The 20643-nt window shown below is 55.2% G+C and overlaps 2 protein-coding genes across 2 annotated transcripts in view; both read left to right on the top strand.

Moving 5' to 3' along the window:
* The window catches only part of DRC1 (dynein regulatory complex subunit 1), a gene marked incomplete at both ends in the record, with an annotated part of 38294 nt that extends 37200 nt beyond the window's left edge, over positions 1-1094 (top strand). Inside the window, 2 exons of the mRNA XM_084201648.1 lie at positions 756-896; positions 980-1094. Of these exons, the coding sequence (XP_084057774.1) occupies positions 756-896; positions 980-1094 (256 nt within the window). The remainder of the gene's footprint in view (positions 1-755; positions 897-979) is intronic.
* Positions 1095-6077: 4983 nt separating this feature from the next.
* TRIM35 (tripartite motif containing 35) lies at positions 6078-20372 on the top strand. Its single transcript, XM_084202865.1, has 7 exons — positions 6078-6195; positions 8681-9107; positions 13250-13345; positions 15119-15349; positions 15466-15488; positions 15762-15883; positions 19267-20372. The coding sequence occupies exons 1-7, from the start codon at positions 6101-6103 to the stop codon at positions 19824-19826; spliced, it is 1554 nt and encodes a 517-aa protein (XP_084058991.1). The 5' UTR covers positions 6078-6100; the 3' UTR covers positions 19827-20372.
* Positions 20373-20643: the final 271 nt, after the last annotated feature.

Below are 20643 nucleotides of genomic sequence, written 5' to 3'. Positions count from 1 at the left end.
CTGTTTCCCAAAAATTTGTTCTCCATCCCAAAGATTTGTCCACTGTTCCCAAGGATTTTTTCACTATTTCCAAAGTTTTCTTCTCCATCCCATTGGTTTGTTCTCCATCCCAAGGGTTTCCACTCCATCCCAAGGATTTTTTCTCCATCCCAAGGATTTTTTCTCCATCCCAAGGATTTGTTCTCCATCACAAAGATTTGTCCATTGTTCCCAAGGATTTGTTCTCTATCCCAAGGATTCATTCCACATCCCGAGGGTTTCCACTCCATCCCAAGGTTTTCCCCTCCATCCCAAGGATTTGTTCTCCATCCCAAGGATTGATTCCACATCCCAAGGTTTTCCCCTCCATCCCAAGGTTTTCCTCTCCATCCCAAGGATTTGTTCTCCATCCCAAGCATTTGTTCTCCATCCCAAGGATTGATTCCTCATCCCAAAGGTTTCCTCTCCATCCCAAGCTTTCGATCTCCGTCCCAAGGATTTGTTTTCCATCCCAAGGATTTGTTCTCCATCCCAAGGATTTCCTCTCCATCCCAAGGATTTGTTTTCCATCCTAAGGATTTCTTCTCCATCCCAAGGATTTGTTTTCCATCCCAAGGTTTTCCTCTCCATCCCAAGGATTTCTTTTCCATCCCAAGGGTTTCCTCTCCATCCCAAGGTTTTCCTCTCCATCCCATGGATTTCTTTTCCATCCCAAGGTTTTCCCCTCCATCCCAAGGTTTTCCCCTCCATCCCAAGGATTCCTTCTCCCTCCCCAGGGACGAAGGCCCCCCCAAGGAAATCCAGGCCGTGCGGGACAATTCCAAGGACGGGGAATACTGGGAAGCCATGACCCGCATCATTCCCCAGCGGAAACTCAAACTTTGGGACGCGCTGGGAGCCGCGCTCTTGGAATACCAGTGAGTTCCCGCTGGGATCGGGGGCAGCACCGGGACAATTCCAGGGATTTCTCATGGAATTTTTCCCGGCTTCCCTTTCCCAGCAAAGTGCTGACCCGGAGATCCGAGCTCTTTTCCGAGGCCATCGCGCTGCAGCGGCAGAACTCGGAGCTGGGAATGCTGCTGGAGGAATATTTGGGATCCGCGCAGGGACGGTGAGATCGGCGTTCCCGGCGGAACGTTCCGGAGGTGGAGCCGAAAGCCGGGAATGGCCGGAGCTGGGTGTGGATTTCTATGGATTGAGGGCAGGAATTCCCGGAAGGGGTTAATAAATCATTCCCAAAGTTGGATCGGAGTGCGGAGCGGAGCGGGAACGGGGGCGCGTCCGGGGGTTCCGGTGATCCGGGGAATTCCTGGAATTGTGGGAAGTGCCACAAATCCACAAAATCCTGGGATCTGTGGCCTGGAATTCTGGGAAGGAAGCTTAAATCCCATCTTAATTCTAACCCCGACACCTTCCACGATCCAGGGATTTTTTGGAATTGTGGGAAGGGCCACAAAACCCTGGGATTTGGGGCATGGAATTCTGGGATGGAAGCCTAAATCCCATCCCATTCCAGTCCTGACACTTTCCACGATCCAGGGAATTCTTGGAATTGTGGGAAGTGCCAAAAACTCACTGGATTTTGGGGCCTGGAATTCTGGGATGGAAGCTTAAATCCCATCCCACACATTTTCCATGATCCAGGGAATTTTTGGAATTGTGGGAGGTTCCATAAAACCCTGGGATCTGAGCCCTGGAATTCCGGGATGGAAGCTTAAATCCCATCTCAATTCCAACCCCACACCTCCCAAGATCCAGGGAATTTTTGGAACTGTGGGAAGTGCCACAAAACCGTGGGATATGAGGCATGGAATTCTGGGATGGAAGCCTAAATCCCATTCCAATTCCAACCCCACACCTCCCAAGATCCAGGGAATTCTTGGTATTGTGGGAAGGGCCATAAACTCATTGGATTTTGGGCCTGGAATTCCGGGATGGAAGCTTAAATCCCATCCCAATTCCAACCCCATATTTTCCATGATCCAGGGAATTCTTGGAATTGCAGGAAGTGCCATAAATTCATTCGATTTGGAGCCTGGAATTCCAAGATGGAAGCTTAAATCCCATCCCATTCCAAGCCCACATTTTCCATGATCCAGGGAATTCCTGGAATTGTGGGAAGTGCCATAAAACCCTGGGATTTGGGGCATGGAATTCCGAGATGGAAGCCTAAATCCCATCCCAATTCCATGCCCGACACCTTCCACGATCCAGGGAATTCTTGGAATTGTGGGAAGTGCCCCAAAACCCTGGGATCTGCAGCCTGGCATCCTCAGATTCCGGGAATTCCACGATCCCAGGATGCTCCAACCTTTCCTTGGCCCTCTTCTCTCAGGGAATTCTCTGGGAATTCCCAGCCCAGCTCCTCCCCACCTTCCCTGGGGAAGAAATCCTTCCCAAAAAATCCCAACTTGGGATCCCAAGGATCCCAAGAACCCCGTGGAACCCTCGAGGCTTGGAATTCTGAAAATACCCAGAAAAAATTCCTGCCTGGAAAGGGATTCCAGCCCCGATTCCCGGCGGGATTTCAAATCCCAAATCCCTCTGGATTTTAGGAAGGGGGGGAGGGCACAAATCCTGGAATTCCCTGATGATTCCAGAGGAGTTTTTCCACCCTGAATAATCCCAATAATGCCCAAAAATCCCACCCCAATCCCCGAATTCCCTCCGATTCCAGGCCGGGTTTTTTGGGGTTTTTTGGGTTTTTTTTCCCGCTGGGATTTTTCCCATCCCCCTTTTCCCACCGCTCCCGTCTCACATTCCCGCATTCCCGGCGCGAATTCCCGGCCGATTTTATCTTTAACCTTGGACTCGAGGCAGTTGGAAAACAACGGCTCCAAAGGTTTGGGAAAAAAACATCTTTTTATTTTATTTTTCTTTTTTTTTTTTCCTTCTTTTTTTCTTTATTTTTTCCCCTTCTTTTTTCTTTTTTTTTTTTTCCTTTTATTTCTTCTCTTTTTTTCCCCTTCTTTTTTTTCTTTTTTCTACTTTTTTTTTCCCCTTCTTTTTATTTTTTTCTTTTTTTTTCCCCGTTTTTTTTTTCTTTATTTTTTAATTTTTTTGCATTTTTTTTCTTTTTTCCCCCTGTTATTTAACTTTACTTGGATACTTTTTGGGGGGGGATTTCTCCCTCTTCCCACACCGGGATATTTTTTTCGGGGTGGAATTTTGGGGGGTGGAATTTTGGGGGGTGGAATTTTGGGGGGTGGAATTTTGGGGGTGGAATTTTGGGGTGGAATTTTGGGGGGGAATTTTGGGGGTGGAATTTTGGGGGATGGAATTTTGGGGGGTGAAATTTTGGGGGGTGGAATTTTAGGGGGGAATTTTGGGGGGCGAAATTTTGGGGGTTGGAATTTTGGGGGGTGGAATTTTGGGGTGAAATTATGGGGGGGGAATTTTGGGGTGAAATTATGGGGGGGAATTTTGGGGGGGAATTTTGGGGTGGAATTTTGGGGGGGGGAATTTTGGGGGGGGGAATTTTGGGGGGTGAAATTTTGGGGGGTGGAATTTTGGGGGGGAATTTTGGGGGGTGGAATTTTGGGGAGTGGAATTTTGGGGGTGGAATTTTGGGGGGTGGAATTTTGGGGGGTGGAATTTTGGGGGTGGAATTTTCGGGGGTGGAATTTTGGGGGTGGAATTTTGGGGGGTGGAATTTTGGGGGTGGAATTTTGGGGGATGGAATTTTGGGAGGTGAAATTATGGGGGGGAATTTTGGGGAGGGGAATTTTGGGGGAGAATTTTGGGGGGTGGAATTTTGGGGTGGAATTTTGGGGGGTGAAATTTGGGGGGTGAAATTTTCGGGGGGGGGGAATTTGGGTGGGTGGAATTTTGGGGTGGAATTTTGGGGGGTGGAATTTTGGGGGGTGGAATTTTGGGGGGTGGAATTTTGGGGGGGGAATTTTGGGGGGTGAAATTTTGGGGAGTGAAATTTTGTGGTGTGAAATTTTGGGGGGTGGAATTTTGGGGGTGGAATTTTGGGGGGAAATTTTGGGGGTGGAATTTTGGGGGGAAATTTTGGGGTGGAATTTTGGGGGGTGAAATTTTGGGGGGTGAAATTTTGGGGGGTGAAATTCTGCGGGGGAATTTTGGGGTGGAATTTTGGGGGGTGGAATTTTGGGGGTGGAATTTTGGGTGAAATTTTGGGGTGGAATTTTGGGGGGTGGAATTTTAGGGGGAATTTTGGGGTGGAATTTTGGGGGGTGAAATTTGGGGGGTGAAATTTTGGGGGGTGAAATTTTGGGGGGTGGAATTTTGGGGGGTGAAATTTTGGGGGGTAGAATTTTGGGGGGTGGAATTTTGGGGGGTGGAATTTTGGAGGGGGAATTTTGGGGAGTGGAATTTTGAGGGGGAGAATTTTGGGGGGTGAAATTTTGGGGGGCGAAATTTTGGGGGGGGGAATTTGGGTGGGTGGAATTTTGGGGTGGAATTTTGGGGGGGGGAATTTTGGGGTGTGAAATTTTGGGGGGTGGAATTTTGGGGGGTGGAATTTTGGGGGGGAATTTGGGGTGAAATTATGGGGTGGAATTTTGTGGGGTGGAATTTGGGGGTGGAATTTTGGGGGGTGGAATTTGGGGGGGTGGAATTTTGGGGGGTGAAATTTTGGGGGGTGGAATTTTGGGGTGGAATTTGGGGGGTGAAATTTTGGGGGGATTTTTGGAGGGTGAAATTTTGGGGGAGAATTTTGGGGGATGGAATTTTGAGGGGGAATTTTGGGGGTGGAATTTTGGGGGCTGAAATTTTGGGGTGGAATTTTGGTGGGTGAAATTTCGGGGGGTGAAATTTTGGGGTGAAATTATGGAGGGGAATTTTGGGGAGTGAAATTTTGGGGTGGAATTTTGGGGGGTGAAATTTTGGGCAGTGGAATTTTGGGCGGTGGAATTTTGGGGTGGAATTTTGGGGGTGGAATTTTGGGGATTAATTTTGGGGGGTGGAATTTTGGGGTGAAATTATGGGGGGGGAATTTTGTGGGGTGGAATTTTGGGGGTGGAATTTTGGGGTGGAATTTTGGGAGGGGGAATTTTGGGGTGGAATTTTTGGGGGTGAAATTTTGGGGTGGAATTTTCGGGGGGAATTTTGGGGTGAAATTTTGGGGGGTGGAATTTTGAGGGGTGGAATTTTGGGGGGTGGAATTTTGGGGGATGAAATTTTGGGGGTGAAATTCTGGGGGTTGGAATTTTGGGGGGTGGAATTTTGGGGGGGAATTTTGGGGGATGGAATTTTGGGCGGGAATTTTGGGGTGTGGAATTTTGGGGGGGGAATTTTGGGGGGTGGAATTTTGGGGGTGGAATTTTGGGGGGTGGAATTTTGGGGGGGGGAATTTTGGACGGGAATTTTGGGGTGAAATTTTGGGGGGTGAAATTTTGGGGGGTGGAATTTTGGGAGGGGAATTTTGGGGTGAAATTTTGGGGGGTGGAATTTTGGGGGGTGGAATTTTGAGGGGTGGAATTTTGGGGGGGAATTTTGGGGGGGAATTTTGGGGTGGAATTCTGGGAGGGGGAATTATGGGGGTGAAATTTTGGGGAGAATTTTGGGGGATGAAATTTTGGGGGATGGAATTTTGGAGGGCACCACGTCACTCCCGGGACAGGAAGGTGAAAAAAAAAAACCAAAACCCCCCAAAAAATCCAAAAAAACCCCAAAAAACCCCCAAAAAACAAAAAAAAAACCCCAAAAAACAACAACAAAAAAAAACCCAAAAAACCAAAAAAAAAACCAAAAAACAACAAAAAAAAAAAAAACAAAAAAAACCCCCAAAAAACAGACAGGGAATTTTGGAACGGGTGGAAAAATCGGGAAAAGGTGGAAAAACAGGAACGGGCACAACGCCCGGCGGGCGCCGCGCCCGGTAAATCCCGGGATGGGGCACGGAAATTCCTCGGGAATTCCGTTCCCGGCGAGGATTTTTCGGGATCCCCAATCCCGAAGGAAACGGGAGAGGAGGGAAAAGCGAATTTTGGGGATTTTTGGGATACCAAAATTCCCGGGGAGCGGGGGAAGAGTCTCGGTCCGACCGGAGGCAGGAGAGGCCGGGCCAGCACCGGGAACCTCCCCCGGAGCTGCGTCCCGAGCGTCCCGTCCCGCTCCGCCCTCCGGGGGCACCGGGAATATCAGGAGCACCGGGATGTGGTCGGCGGGGATAGCCCGGGGCCCGCTGCACCGGAGCCGCCTGCAGCGGAGGAGAGCGCGCTGCAAACGGTGCCAGGCCCCGTCCGCCAGGTGGGTGAGACCCCCGGTACCGGGAACCAACCCCCACCCCCGGAACCGGCACCGGCACCGGGAAGGGAAGGGAGAGAGCGGGTGCCACGTGGAGAGGGAGCGGGGATGGGGAGCGGGACCGGGATTGGGGGATCGGGCACCGGAATGGCCCCGGGATGGGGACCGGGATTGGGGGATCGGGCACCGGAATAACCCCGGGATGGGGACCGGGGGTGGGGGAGCGAGACCAGGCACCGGGATTGGGGTACGGGGCACCGGAATAGCCCCGAGATGGGGACCGGGCACCGGGATTGGGGGATCGGGCACCGGAATAACCCCGGGATGGGCACCGGGATTGGGGGATCGGGCACCGGAATGGCCCCGGGATGGGGACCGGGCACCGGATTGGGGTACGGGGCACCGGAATGGCCCCGGGATGGGGGACAGGGGCTGGGCCGGGAGTTGAGAACCGGAACCCCGGCACCGGAGTGGCCCCGGGATGGGGGACGGGGAGTTGCGGAGCGGGACCGGGCACCGGGATTGGGGGACCGGGCACCGGAGTGGCCCCGGGATGGGGAACCGGGGGTGGGGGAGCGGGACCGGACACCGGAGTTGGGAACAAGGGCTGGGCCGGGGATTGGGAACCGGGACCGGGCACCGGAGCGGCCCCGCGGTTGGGGGTCCCGGTACAGGAGCAGCCCCGGGGTTGGGGGTCCCGGGAAAGGAGGGGGTCCCGGTACAGGAGCAGCCCCGGAGATGGGAGCCAGGACCGGGACATGAGGGCGGAACCGGGCACCGGAACTGCCCCGAGCTTGGGGGACCGGGGCAGCCCCGGAGTGGGGTTCGGGAACCGGAACAGCTCCGAGTTAGGGGGGACCGAAACTGGGACCTGGGGATCCAGAACCGGGCACCGGAACGGCCCCGAGTTTGTGGGACCGGGACCTGGGGATCCCGAACCGGGCACGGGAGCAGCCCCGAGTTTGGGGGACCGGGACATGGCACCCCAGAACCGGGAACCGGAGCAGCCCCGAGTTTGGGGGACCGGGACCTGGGGGACCCAGAACCGGGAACCGGAGCAGCCCCGAGTTTGTGGGACCGGGACCTGGGGATCCCGAACCGGGCACGGGAGCAGCCCCGAGTTTGGGGAACCGGGACCTGGGGAGCCAGAACCGGGCACGGGAGCAGCCCCGAGTTTGGGGGACCGGGACCTGGGGAGCCAGAACCGGGCACCGGAGCAGCCCCGAGTTTGGGGGACCGGGACATGGCACCCCAGAACCGGGAACCGGAACTGCCCCGAGTTTGGGGAACCGGGACCTGGGGAGCCAGAACCGGGCACGGGAACAGCCCCGAGTTTGTGGGACCGGGACCTGGGGAGCCAGAACCGGGCACCGGAGCAGCCCCGAGTTTGGGGGACCGGGACCTGGGGAGCCAGAACCGGGCACCGGAGCAGCCCCGAGTTTGGGGGACCGGGCCCTGGGGACCCAGAACCGGGCACGGGAGCAGCCCCGAGTTTTTGGGGGACCGGGACCTGGGGAGGCAGAACCGGGCACGGGAGCAGCCCCGAGTTTTTGGGGGACCGGGACATGGCACCCCAGAACCGGGCCCCGGAGCAGCCCCGAGTTTGGGGGACCGGGACCTGGGGAGCCAGAACCGGGCACCGGAGCAGCCCCGAGTTTAAGGGACCGGGGCAGCCTCGGGGTGGGGTTCGGGAACCGGAACAGCTCCGAGTTAGGGGAACCGAGACCTGGGGAGCCAGAACCGGGCACCGGAACAGCCCCGAGTTTGGGGGACCGGGACATGGGGAGCCAGAACCGGGCACGGGAACAGCCCCGAGTTTGGGGAACCGGGACATCGCACCCCAGAACCGGGCACCGGAACAGCCCCGAGTTTGGGGGACCGGGACCTGGGGAGCCAGAACCGGGCACCGGAGCAGCCCCGACTTTGGGGGCCCTGGGGACCCAGAACCGGGCACCGGAGCAGCCCCGAGTTCGGGGTACCGGGACCTGGGGGACCCAGAACCGGGCACGGGAGCAGCCCCGAGTTAGGGGGACCGGGACCTGGGGAGCCAGAACCGGGCACGGGAGCAGCCCCGAGTTTGGGGGACCGGGACCTGGGGACCCAGAACCGGGCACCGGGGCTGCCCCGAGTTTGGGGGACCGGGGCCGGGGGAGCCAAAACCCGGCACCGGAGCACCCCCGAGTTTGGGGGCCCTGGGGACCCAGAACCGGGTACCGGGGCTGCCCCGGGCGTGTCCGGGCCGAGGGTCTCGATCCAACCGCGGGGCTGGGGGGGGGTCCCGGCCGGTTTCGCCGCCGTCCCCGCGGGGCGGAGCCCCCCCGGCAGCGGCCGCGGGGCGGTGTCAGCGGGCGGGAGGGAGCGCGACTGAGTCACCGGCAGGAAACCGGGCGGTTGCATCAGAAAGCGGAGCCGTTCGTCCGGTCGGGGCAGCTCGGAAGACCAAAAAAAATTAAAAAATTAAAAAATCCCATTTCGGGAAATCTCGCAGCATGGAAAGAGGAGACGATCCCTGCTCCAGCAGCTCGGCAGCTCCGCGCCTGCGGGAGGAATTGCTGTGCCCCATCTGCTACGAACCGTTCCGGGAAGCCGTGACCCTGCCGTGCGGCCACAACTTCTGCCGGGGCTGCATCAGCCGCTCGTGGGAGAACCGTCCGCAGGCGTGCCCGCTGTGCAAGGAGAGGGCGTCGCTGGAGGATCTGCGCGTCAACCACACGCTGAGGAACCTGGTGGAGCTGATCGCCAAGGAGGAAGGGCCCTGGCGGGGCGGCGGCGCCGCGCTGTGCCCCGCGCACCAGAAGGAGCCCAAGTTCTTCTGCCTGCAGGACAAGGAGCTGGCGTGCTTCAGCTGCCAGAGCTCCAAGGAGCACGAGGGACACAAGATGAGGCCGGTGCAGGAGGCGGCGGCGGATTTTAGGGTGAGGGGAGAGGGTGGAGGGATGGGGAGATGGATGGATGGATGGATGGATGGATGGATGGATGGATGGATGGATGGATGGATGGAGGGGATGGATGGATGGATGAAAGGATTGACAAAACCATGGATCCATAAATGAAGGGATGGATCTGTAGATGAATCCACGGATGGACCCATGGATGGATGGATGATGGATGGATGGATCCATGGATGGATGGATGGATGGATGATGGATGGATGGATGGATGGATGGATGATGGATGGATGGATGATGGATGATGGATGGATGATGGATGGATGATGGATGGATGGATGGATGGATGGATGGATGGATGGATGATGGATGGATGGATGGATGGATGATGGATGGATGGATGATGGATGGATGGATGGATGGATGGATGGATGATGGATGGATGGATGATGGATGGATGGATGGTGGATGGATGATGGATGGACGGACGGACGGATGGATGGATGGATGGATGGATGGATGGATGGATGGATCCATGGATGGATGATGGATGGATCCATGGATGTTGGCGTGCTTCAGCTGCCAGAGCTCCAAGGAGCACGAGGGGCACAAGATGAGGCCGGTGCAGGAGGCGGCAGCGGATTTTAGGGTGAGGGGAGAGGATGGAGGGATGGGGAGATGGTTGGGGAATGGATGGAAGGATTGATGGAACCATGGATCCATTGATGGAGGGATGGATCTGTAGATGAATCCACAGATGGACCCATGGATGGATGGATGATGGATGATGTATGGATGATGGATGGATGATGGATGGATGGATGGATGGATGGATGGATGGATGGATGGATGGATGGATGGATGATGGATGGATGGATGATGGATTGATGATGGATGGATGGATGATGGATGGATGGATGATGGATTGATGATGGATGGATGGATGGATGATGGATGGATGGATGGATGGATGGATGGATGGATGGATGATGGATGGATGGATGGATGGATGGATGATGGATGGATGGATGGATGGATGGATGGATGGATGGATGATGGATGGATGGATGGATGATGGATGATGGATGGATGATGGATGGATGGATGGATGGATGGATGGATGGGATGGATGGATGATGGATGGATGGATGGATGGATGATGGATGGATGGATGGATGGATGGATGGATGGATGGGATGGATCCATGGATGGATGGATGGATGATGGATGGATGGATGGATCCATGGATGGATGGATGGATGATGGATGGATGGATGGATCCATGGATGGATGGATGGATGGATGGGATGGATCCATGGATGGTTGGATCCATGGATGGATGGATGGGATGGATCCATGGATGGTTGGATCCATGGATGGTTGGATGGGATGGATCCATGGATGGATGGATGGATGGATGGATGGATGGGATGGATCCATGGATGGATGGATGGATGGATGGATGGGATGGATCCATGGACAAACAGAGACGGATGGAGTGATGCATCCATGGATGGATGACAAGCAGAGACACCCCTAAATCCTGGAGCTCTCCCAGCTTTCCCAGGATTTGGGATGAGGCCGCCACGCTGGATGCTCTCCTGCCCTTTAATTATCCGGCGCCATCCCGGATAACGATCCTGCGGGAAAGGGGAGCGGGAGGATTATTCCCGGACTCTTGGTGATTCCCGTGATCCCAGCTCCGATCCGGCCACGCCGGTTATTCCAGGGGTTGGGAGCGGGGCTGGGATTTGGGAGTTGCACAATTCCAGCAGAAAGGAGGGATGGGCTGGGGCTGCCTGAGGAGGAGGAGGAGGAGGGGATGGGATGCAGCCAGGAGCTGGGAATGCTGCCAGGACACGCTGGAAAACAGCCGGCGCCGCCCTGAGTCATCCCGCTGGATTTCATACGGGGCGGGAAAGGCTTGGCTGGTGTTCCTGGGAATGGGAGTGGGAGTGGGAACGAGAGTGGGAGTGGGAATGGGAATGGGAATGGGAATGGGAATGGGAGTGGGAGTGGAAGTGGGAGTGGGAATGGGAATGGGAATGGGAATGGGAATGGGGATGGGATGGGAATGGGAATGGGAGTGGGGATGGGAATGGGAGTGGGAATGGCAACAGGAATGGGAATGGGAATGGGAGTGGGAATGGGGATGGGAACGGGAGTGGGAATGGGAGTGGGAGTGGGAATGGGAGTGGGAGTGGGAGTGGGAGTGGGAATGGGAATGGGAATGGGAATGGGAATGGGAATGGGAATGGGGATGGGGATGGGGATGGGAATGGGAATGGGAATGGGAGTGGGGGTGGGAATGGGAGTGGGAATGGGAATGGGAATGGGAATGGGAATGGGAATGGGAGTGGGAGTGGGAGTGGGGATGGGAATGGTAACTGGAATGGGAATGATGGGAATGGGGGATGGGAATGGGAGTGGGAATGGAAATGGGAATGGGAGTGGGAGTGGGAATGGGATTGGGAATGGGAATGGGGATGGGGATGGGAATGGCAACAGGAATGGGAATGGGAATGGGGATGGGAGTGGGAATGGGAATGGGAACAGGAATGGGAATGGGAATGGGAATAGGAATGGGGATGGGAATAGGAATGGAAATGGTAGCAGGAATGGGACTGGGAATGTGAATAGCAACAGGAATGGGAATGGGAATGGGAATGGGAATGGGAGTGGGAATGGGAGTGGGAATGGGAACAGGAATGGGAATGGGAATGGGGGATGGGAATGGGAGTGGGAATGGGAACAGGAATGGGAATGGGGGATGGGAATGGGAGTGGGAATGGGAGTGGGAATGGGAATGGGAGTGGGAGTGGGAAGGGAATGGGAATAGGAACAGGAATGGGAATGGGAGTGGGAGTGGGAATGGGAATGGGAATGGGAGTGGGAGTGGGAATGGGAATGGGAGTGGGAGTGGGAATGGGAATGGGAGTGGGAGTGGGAGTGGGGATGGGAATGGGAGTGGGAGTGGGAGTGGGAGTGGGAGTGGGAATGGGAATGGGAATGGGAATGGGAATGGGAATGGGGATGGGGATGGGGATGGGAATGGGAATGGGAATGGGAGTGGGGGTGGGAATGGGAGTGGGAATGGGAATGGGAGTGGGAATGGGAACAAGAATGGGAGTGAGAATGGGAGTGAGAATGGGAGTGGGAATGGGAACAAGAATGGGAGTGGGAATGGGAGTGGGAATGGGAATGGGAATGGGAATGGGAGTGGGAATGGGAGTGGGAGTGGGAATGGGAATGGGAATGGGAGTGGGAGTGGGAGTGGGAGTGGGAGTGGGAATGGGAATGGGAATGGGGATGGGGATGGGGATGGGGATGGGAGTGGGAGTGGGAATGGGAATGGGAGTGGGAGTGGGAGTGGGAGTGGGGAATAGGAGTGGGAGTGGGAACCGGAATGGGAATGGGAGTGGGAATGGGGATTGGGAATTGCAACGGGAATGGGAGAGGGAACGAGAATGGGAATGGGAATGGGGAATGGGGATGGGGATGGGAATGGGGAATGGGAGTGGGAATGGGAATGGGAGTGGGAATGGGAATGGGAGTGGGAATGGGAACAAGAATGGGAGTGAGAATGGGAGTGGGAATGGGAACAAGAATGGGAGTGGGATTGGGAGTGGGAATGGGAGTGGGAATGGGAGTGGGAATGGCAACAGGAATGGGAATGGGAATGGGAATGGGAATGGGAATGGGAATGGGAATGAGGACGGGAATGGGAATGGGAATGGGGAATGGGAGTGGGAATGGAAATGGGAGTGGGAGTAGGAATGGGAGTGGGAATGGGAATGGGAATGGGGATGGGAATAGGAATGGGAATGGTAGCAGGAATGGGACTGGGAATGGGAATAGCAACAGGAATGGGAATGGGAATGGGAATGGGAGTAGGAGTGGGAATGGGAATGGGAATGGGAATGGGAATGGGAATGGGAATGGGAATGGGAATGGGAATGGGGCTGCCCACAGCACCGGGCTGAGCAGGGATGGGACATCCCTAAAAAATAGGGAGGAGCATTCCCTACGGAGCAAAGCTCCTCTTCCTCCCGGCTGCCTAAGGGGAAAGGCTGAATGGAGCAAGGATTTGGCTCCGGGGGTGTTTATCCAGGAAAAACCCTGGAAAATCCCAGGAACGGGGGAAATCTGAGGGTGGCTCCTCCCCGCAGGCCAAGCTGGCCAACATGGAGGCTTCCCTGCGGGATAAAGCCAAGGATTTCGCCACCGTGCGGAGATCCTTCGAATCCATCTCCCGGCATAACGAGGTGCGTGTTCCCTCCTGGAGCCGGGATCGATCCCGATCCCGATCCCGATCCCGATCCCGATCCCGATCCCGATCCTGATCCCGATCCTGATCCCGATCCTGATCCCGATCCTGATCCCGATCCCGATCCCGATCCTGATCCCCATCCCGATCCTGATCCCGATCCCGATCACGATCCCGATCCCCATCCCCATCCCAATCCTGATCCCCATCCCCATCCCGATCCCCATCCCCATCCCCATCCCAATCCCAATCCCGATCCCGATCCTGATCCCCATCCCGATCCCCATCCCAATCCCAATCCCGATCCCAATCCCGATCCCAATCCCGATCCTGGCCATGCAGCTGGGGGTGGACTGCTGATCCCATCCAGGGAAAGGGGAGTGGTGGGGATTTGGGAAGTGGGGATGGGAATTTGGGAAGGGTGATCCCAGTGATCCCAGGGAATCCCTGAGCTCTGGAAATGGGGAATCCAGGGAATTTGGATGCTCCAGAGGTGGGATTGATCCTGATCCCAATCCCAATCCCGATCCTGGCCATGCAGCTGGGGGTGGAGCGCTGATCCCATCCAGGGAAAGGGGAGTGATAGGGATTTGGGAAGTGGGGATGGGAATTTGGGAAGGGTGATCCCAGTGATCCCAGGGAATCCCTGAGCTCTGGGAAAGGGGAATCCAGGGAATTTGGGTGCTCCAGAGGTGGGATTGATCCCGATCCCGATCCTGCTCATGCAACTGGGATGGAGCCCTGATCCCATCCTGGGACAGGAGTGGTGGGGATTTGGGAAGCGGGAATGGGAATTTGGGAAGGGCAGCGTGATCCCAGGGAATACCTGAGCTCTGGGAAGGGGGAATCCAGGGAATTCGGGTGCTCCAGAGGTGGGATTGATCCTGATCCCAATCCTGCTCATGCAGCTGGGATGGAGCATTGATCCCATCCCAGAAAAGGAGAGCAATGGGGATTTTGGAAATGGGAATTTGGGAAGGGCAGCGTGATCCCAGGGAATCCCTGAGTTCTGGGAAGGGGGAATTCAGGGAATTCGGGTGCTCCGGAGCTGGGATTGATCCTGATCGGAAATGCAGCTGGAGTGAAGCCCTGATCCCATCCTGGAAAAGGAGATCAGTGGGGATTTGGGAAGCAGGGATGGGAATTTGGGAAGGGTGATCCCAGTGATCCCAGGGAATCCCTGAGTTCTGGGAAAGGGGAATCCAGGGAATTTGGGTGCTCCAGAGGAGGGATTGATCCTGATCCCGATCCCCATCCTGATCCTGGCCGTGCAGCTGGGGGTGGAGCGCTGATCCCATCCAGGGAAAGGGGAATGGTGGGGATTTGGGAAGTGGGGATGGGATTTTGGGAGGGGCAGCGTGATCCCAGGGAATCCCTGAGCAGAGGGCATTTGGGAAGCAAGGAAGGGAATTTGGGAAGGGCAGCGTGATCCCAGAGAATCCCTGAGCAGAGGGGATTTGGGAAGCAGGGAAGGGAATTTTGGAATGGCAGCGTGATCCCAGGGAATCCCTGAGTTCTGGGAAGGGGGAATCCAGGGAATTTGGGTGCCCCAGAGCTGGGATTGATCCTGATTGGAAATGCAGCTGGAGTGGAGCACTGATCCCATCCCGGAAAAGGAGAGCAGTGGGGATTTAGGAAGCGGGAATGGGAATTTGGGAAGGGCAGCATGATCCCAGTGAATCCCAGAGCGCTGGAGCTGCCCGGAAGGAACCCCCAGGGAATCGGGGCGCTGCCGCCGTTCCCACCTGGAGCAAGGTGCCGCCATTCCCAGCTGGAATCGGGGCGGCTGGAGCAGCAGGTGAAGTGGGAATTCGAGAAGCTGCACAAGTTCCTGTGGGACGAGGAGGAGGCGGTGCTGGCACAGCTCCGGGAGGAGACGGGCCGGAAGCAGGATCTGATCCAGGGAAAGCTGGAGCAGCTGGCCAACGCCAACCAGGCCCTGCTCAACGAGGCCGCGCGGCTCCAGGCGGATCTCCAGCAGAACGACTTCACCTTCCTGATGGTAATTCCCACCGGATCCCGCTCCCAGCCAGGATCCGACCTCCCCCCGCGGGATCTGTCGGAATTCCGGTGGCGGCCGGGATCTGATTCCCGGTGTCTCCCTCTTTTGTTTTCCAGACCCACAAGAACCGCAAGCGGAGGTGGGTCCCGATCCCGTCGTATCCGTGGGAATTTGGGAATGGCTGAGCCCTTCCCGCTGCCTGGATGGGGTCTCCTGAATCCAAGAAAATTCCAGCGTCCCCTCCGAGGCGCTGGGTGTCCCCTGGGTGCTCCGGCCAGGAGGGCGGGGGACACAAAGCGGAATTTTCGGGAAGCATGAAATCCCAGATTTTGTGGGAATTGAGAGAGGAAAAGCCGGGAAGATGCCGGGTGGCTCATCCCAATCCTTTCTCCACGGTCAAACCCGTCCCTAGGATCGCCTGCACGGCCGAGGAGCCGGAAGCCGTTCCCGCGGGAATGCTGGTGGACGTGGCCAAGTACCTGGGATCGCTGCAGTACAACGTGTGGAAGAAGATGCTGGACACCATCACCGCCTGTGAGGAGCCGGGAATGTCCGGAGAGGGGTTTTCCAGGGGGTGGAAAAGTGGGAAAGGTGGGGAGGGATTCTTCGTGGAAAATGGTGGTGGTGGGTCTGGAAAGATGGGAAAGGTGAGAGGGATTCTTCCCAAAAAAATGGTGGTGGTGGGGTCTGGAAAGATGGGAAAGGTGGAGAGGGATCCCCGTTTTCCAGGGGGTGGAAAAGTGGGAAAGGTGGAGAGGGATGCTTCCGGAAAATGGTGGTGGTGGGGTCTGGAAAGATGGGAAAGGTGGAGAGGGATTCTTCCAGAAAAATGGTGGTGGTGGGGAAAGATGGGAAAGGTGGAGAGGGATCCAGGTTTTCCAGGGGGTGGAAAAGTGGGAAAGGTGAAGAGGGATGCTTCCCTGAAAATGGTTGTGGTGGGGTCTGGAAAGATGGGAAAGTTGGGGAGGGATCCAGGTTTTCCAGGGGGTGAAAAAGTGGGAAAGGTGGAGAGGGATGCTTCCCTGAAAATGGTTGTGGTGGGGTCTGGAAAGATGGGAAAGTTGGGGAGGGATCCAGGTTTTCCAGGGGGTGAAAAAGTGGAAAAAGGTGGAGAGGGATGCATCCTGGAAAATGGTGGTGGTGGGGTCTGGAAAAAAGGGAAATGTGGAGAGGGATTCTTCCCGAAAAATGGTGGTGGTGGGGAAAGATGGGAAAGGTGGAGAGGGATCCAGGTTTTCCAGGGGGTGGAAAAGTGGGAAAGGTGGAGAGGGATGCTTCCCTGAAAATGGTTGTGGTGGGGTCTGGAAAGATGGGAAAGTTGGGGAGGGATCCAGGTTTTCCAGGAGGTGGAAAAGTGGGAAAGGTGGAGAGGGATTGTTCCCAGAAAATGCTGGTGGTGGGGTCTGGAAAGATGGGAAAGGTGGAGAGGGATTCTTCCTGGAAAATGGTGGTGGTGGGGTCTGGAAAAAAGGGAAATGTGGAGAGGGATTCTTCCTGAAAAATGGTGGTGGTGGGGTCTGGAAAAAAGAGAAAGGTGGAGAGGGATACTTCCTGGAAAATGGTGGTGGTGGGGTCTGGAAAGATGGGAAATGTGGAGAAGGATTATTCCAGAAAAATGGTGGTGGTGGGGTCTGGAAAGATGGGAAAGGTGGAGAGGGATCCAGGTTTTTCAGGGGGTGGAAAAGTGGGAAATGTGGAGAGGACTTCTTCCTGGAAAATGGTGGTGGTGGGGTCTGGAAAGATGGGAAATGTGGAGAGGGATTCTTCCAGAAAAATGGTGGTGGTGGGGTCTGGAAAAAAGGGAAATGTGGAGAGGGATTCTTCCCGAAAAATAGTGGTGGTGGGGAAAGATGGGAAAGGTGGAGAGGGATACTTCCAGAAAAATGGTGGTGGTGGGGAAAGATAGGAAAGGTGGAGAGGGATTATTCCTGAAAAATGGTGGTGGTGGGGTCTGGAAAGATGGGAAATGTGGAGAGGGATTCTTCCTGAAAAATGGTGGTGGTGGGGTCTGGAAAGATGGGAAAGGTGGAGAGGGATTGTTCCCGAAAAATGGTGCTGGTGGGGTCTGGAAAAAAAGGGAAATGGGTAGAGGGATCCAGGTTTTCCAGGGGGTGGAAAAGTGGGAAAGGTGGAGAGGGATTCTTCGTGGAAAATGGTGGTGATGGGGTCTGGAAAGATGGGAAAGGTGGAGAGGGATCCAGGTTTTCCAGGGGGTGGAAAAGTGGGAAAGGTGGGGAGGGATGCTTCCCGGAAAATGGTGGTGGTGGGGTCTGGAAAGATGGGAAAGGTGGAGAGGGATTCAGGTTTTCCAGGAGGTGGAAAAGTGGGAAATGTGGAGAGGGATACTTCCTGAAAAATAGTGATGGTGGGGTCTGGAAAAATGGGAAATGTGGAGAGGGATTCTTCCCGGAAAAATGGTGGTGGTGGGGTCTGGAAAGATGGGAAAGGTGGAGAAGGATTCTTCCCGGAAAATGGTGGTGGTGGGGTTTGGAAAAAGGGGAAAGGTGGAGAGGGATCCAGGTTTTCCAGGGGGTGGAAAAGTGGGAAAGGTGGAGAGGGATTCTTCCCAGAAAATGGTGGTAGTGGGGTCTGGAAAAAAGGGAAATGTGGAGAGGGATTCTTCCAAAAAAAATGGTGGTGGTGGGGAAAGATGGGAAAGGTGGAGAGGGATTATTCCGGAAAAATGGTGGTGGTGGGGAAGGATCATGGATGGATGGATGGAGGGAGGGATCCATGGATGAATCCATGGAGGGATGGGAGGATCCATGGATAAATCCATGGAACGATCATAGATGGATGGAGAGATGTAGGGATGGAGGGATCCATGGAAGGATTCATAGATGGATGGAAGGATCCATGCATGAATTCATGGAAGGATCATGGATGGATGGAAGGATCCATGGACGAATCCATGGAGGGATCCATGGATGGATGGAAGGATCCATGGATGAATCCATGGAACAATCATGGATGGATGGAGAGATGGAGGGATGGAGGGATGCATGGAAAGATCCATGGAAGGATCCATGGATGGATGGAAGGATCCATGGATGAATCCATGGAAGAATCATGGATGGATGGATGGAGGGATCCATGGATGAATCCATGGAAGGATTCATGGATGAATGGAGAGATGGAGGGATGGAGGGATCCATGGAAGGATCCATGGAGGGATGGAAGGATTCATGGATGGATGGAGGGATCAATGGATGAATCCATGGAAGGATCATGGACGGATGGAGGGGTGCAGGGATCCATGGAAGGATCCATGGAAGGATCCATGGATGGATGGAGGGGGGGAGGGATGGAGGGATCCATGGATGAATGCATGGATGGATCCATGGAGGGATGGAGGATAGGAAGGATCCATAGATGAATCCATGGAAGGATCCATGGATGGATGGAAGGATCCATGGATGAATCCATGGAGGGATGGAAGGATCCATGGATGAATCCATGGATGGATCCATGGAAGGATCATGGATGGATGGAGAGATGGATGGATGGAAGGATCCATGGATGAATCCATGGAAGGATCATGGATGGATGGAGGGATGGAGTGATGGAAGGATCCATGGATGAATGCATGGATGGATCCATGGAGGGATGGAGGATAGGAGGGATCCATGGATGAATCCATGGAAGGATCATGGACGGATGGAGGGGTGCAGGGATCCATGGAAGGATCCATGGAAGGATCATGGATGGATGGAGAGATGGAGGGATGGAAGGATCCATGGATGGATGGATGGATGGAGGGATCCATGGATGAATCCATGGAAGGATCATGAATGGATGGATGGATGGAAGGATCCATGGATGAATCCATGGATGTATCCATGGAGCGCTCCACGGAGGGACAGACGCATCCCTACCGCGCGCCGAGCTTCCCATGTAACATCCCCCTTCCCGTCCAGTCCCTTTCAGCCTGGATCCCAACTCCGCCGCCGGCTGGCTCTCTGTCTCCGAGGACCTCTCCAGCGTCTCCTGCTGCAGCTACCGAGGCTCCGTGGACAACCCGGAGCGCTTCACCTCCGCCCCCTGCATCCTGGGCTCCCGCGGCTTCACCGAAGGCTTCCACACCTGGGAGGTCAACCTGGGCGGCCTCACCAACTGGAGGGTGGGCGTCTCCCGGCCCCACCGAGGCTCCCACTGGAGCTGCCACCACGATTCCCGCTCGGGTTTCTGGTACATCTACCACCTCCACGGCAAAGACGAGTGCCGCGCCTCCAACGCCGTGCGCTCGCAGGCGGCGCCGGGAAACGTCCGGAGGGTGCGGGTGGAGCTGGACTGCGCCGAGGGCGAGCTGTCCTTCTACGACGCCGACCTGCAGAGCCACATCTACACCTTCCACGAGAAGTTTGGAGGGGTTGTGTTCCCCTATTTCTACGTGGGCAGCTCGCAGGGCGACGCCAACGCCACCACGCTCCAGATCTGCCCGCTGCGCGTGCGCGTCCTCGAGGATGTCACGAGTTAGGGCGTCTGCCGGTGCTGGGGTTCTCCAGGGAAAAAAAATTTTAAAAATATAATTAAACAAAAAGAAAAAGAAGCAGGGATGAAAGGAAATATTTGTTGGCAATGTCTCAGGTTTTTATCATTAATAAATGTTAATAAAGATTAGAAGTATTATCAATACATCTCTCTCTGTGCGTGGTTCTGTGCCCAAATCCCAGTTTCTTGCCCTTCTCTGTCGTGGATCCGAGCTGGGAATGCTTTGGGAGGAAGGGATTTCCCTGACAAATGGGGAATGAAAGGATTTAGGGACTTTTCAGGGATCCAGGAATCCCTGCTGTGAACATCCCAGCTCTTGGAATGGGAAAATCCCACGGGATTTGGCTGGAGATGGGGATCCTCCACATGGAAAACCATCGAGGATGTCCTGAGCTCGGGCGTCTCCCGGTGCTGGGGTTGTCCAGGTGCTTTTCCAGGGAAAAAAGATTTAAAAAAAAAATTTAAAAAAAAAAAAAAAAAATTAAAAATTAAAAGCAAAAGAAGCAGGGATGAAAGGAATATTTGCTGGCGATATCTCTGGTTTTTATCATTAATAAATGTTAATAAAGATCAGAAATATTATCAATACATCTCAGTCTGTGTGGTTCTGTGCCCAAATCCCAAAGTTTCCTGCCCCTCTCTCTGTCGTGGATCTGAGCTGGGAATGCTTTGGGAGGAAGGGATTTCCCTGACAAATGGGGAATGAAAGGATTTAGGGACTTTTCAGGGATCCAGGAATCCCTGCTGTGAACATCCCAGCTCTTGGAAAGGGAAAATCCCACGGGATTTGGCTGGAGATGGGG

This window comes from Fringilla coelebs (genome assembly GCF_963513975.1).
Source record: "Fringilla coelebs genome assembly, chromosome: 3".
NCBI lineage: Eukaryota > Metazoa > Chordata > Aves > Passeriformes > Fringillidae > Fringilla > Fringilla coelebs.
Note: the sequence above shows the minus strand (reverse complement) of the source record. Positions and strands in the feature narration are given on the sequence as shown.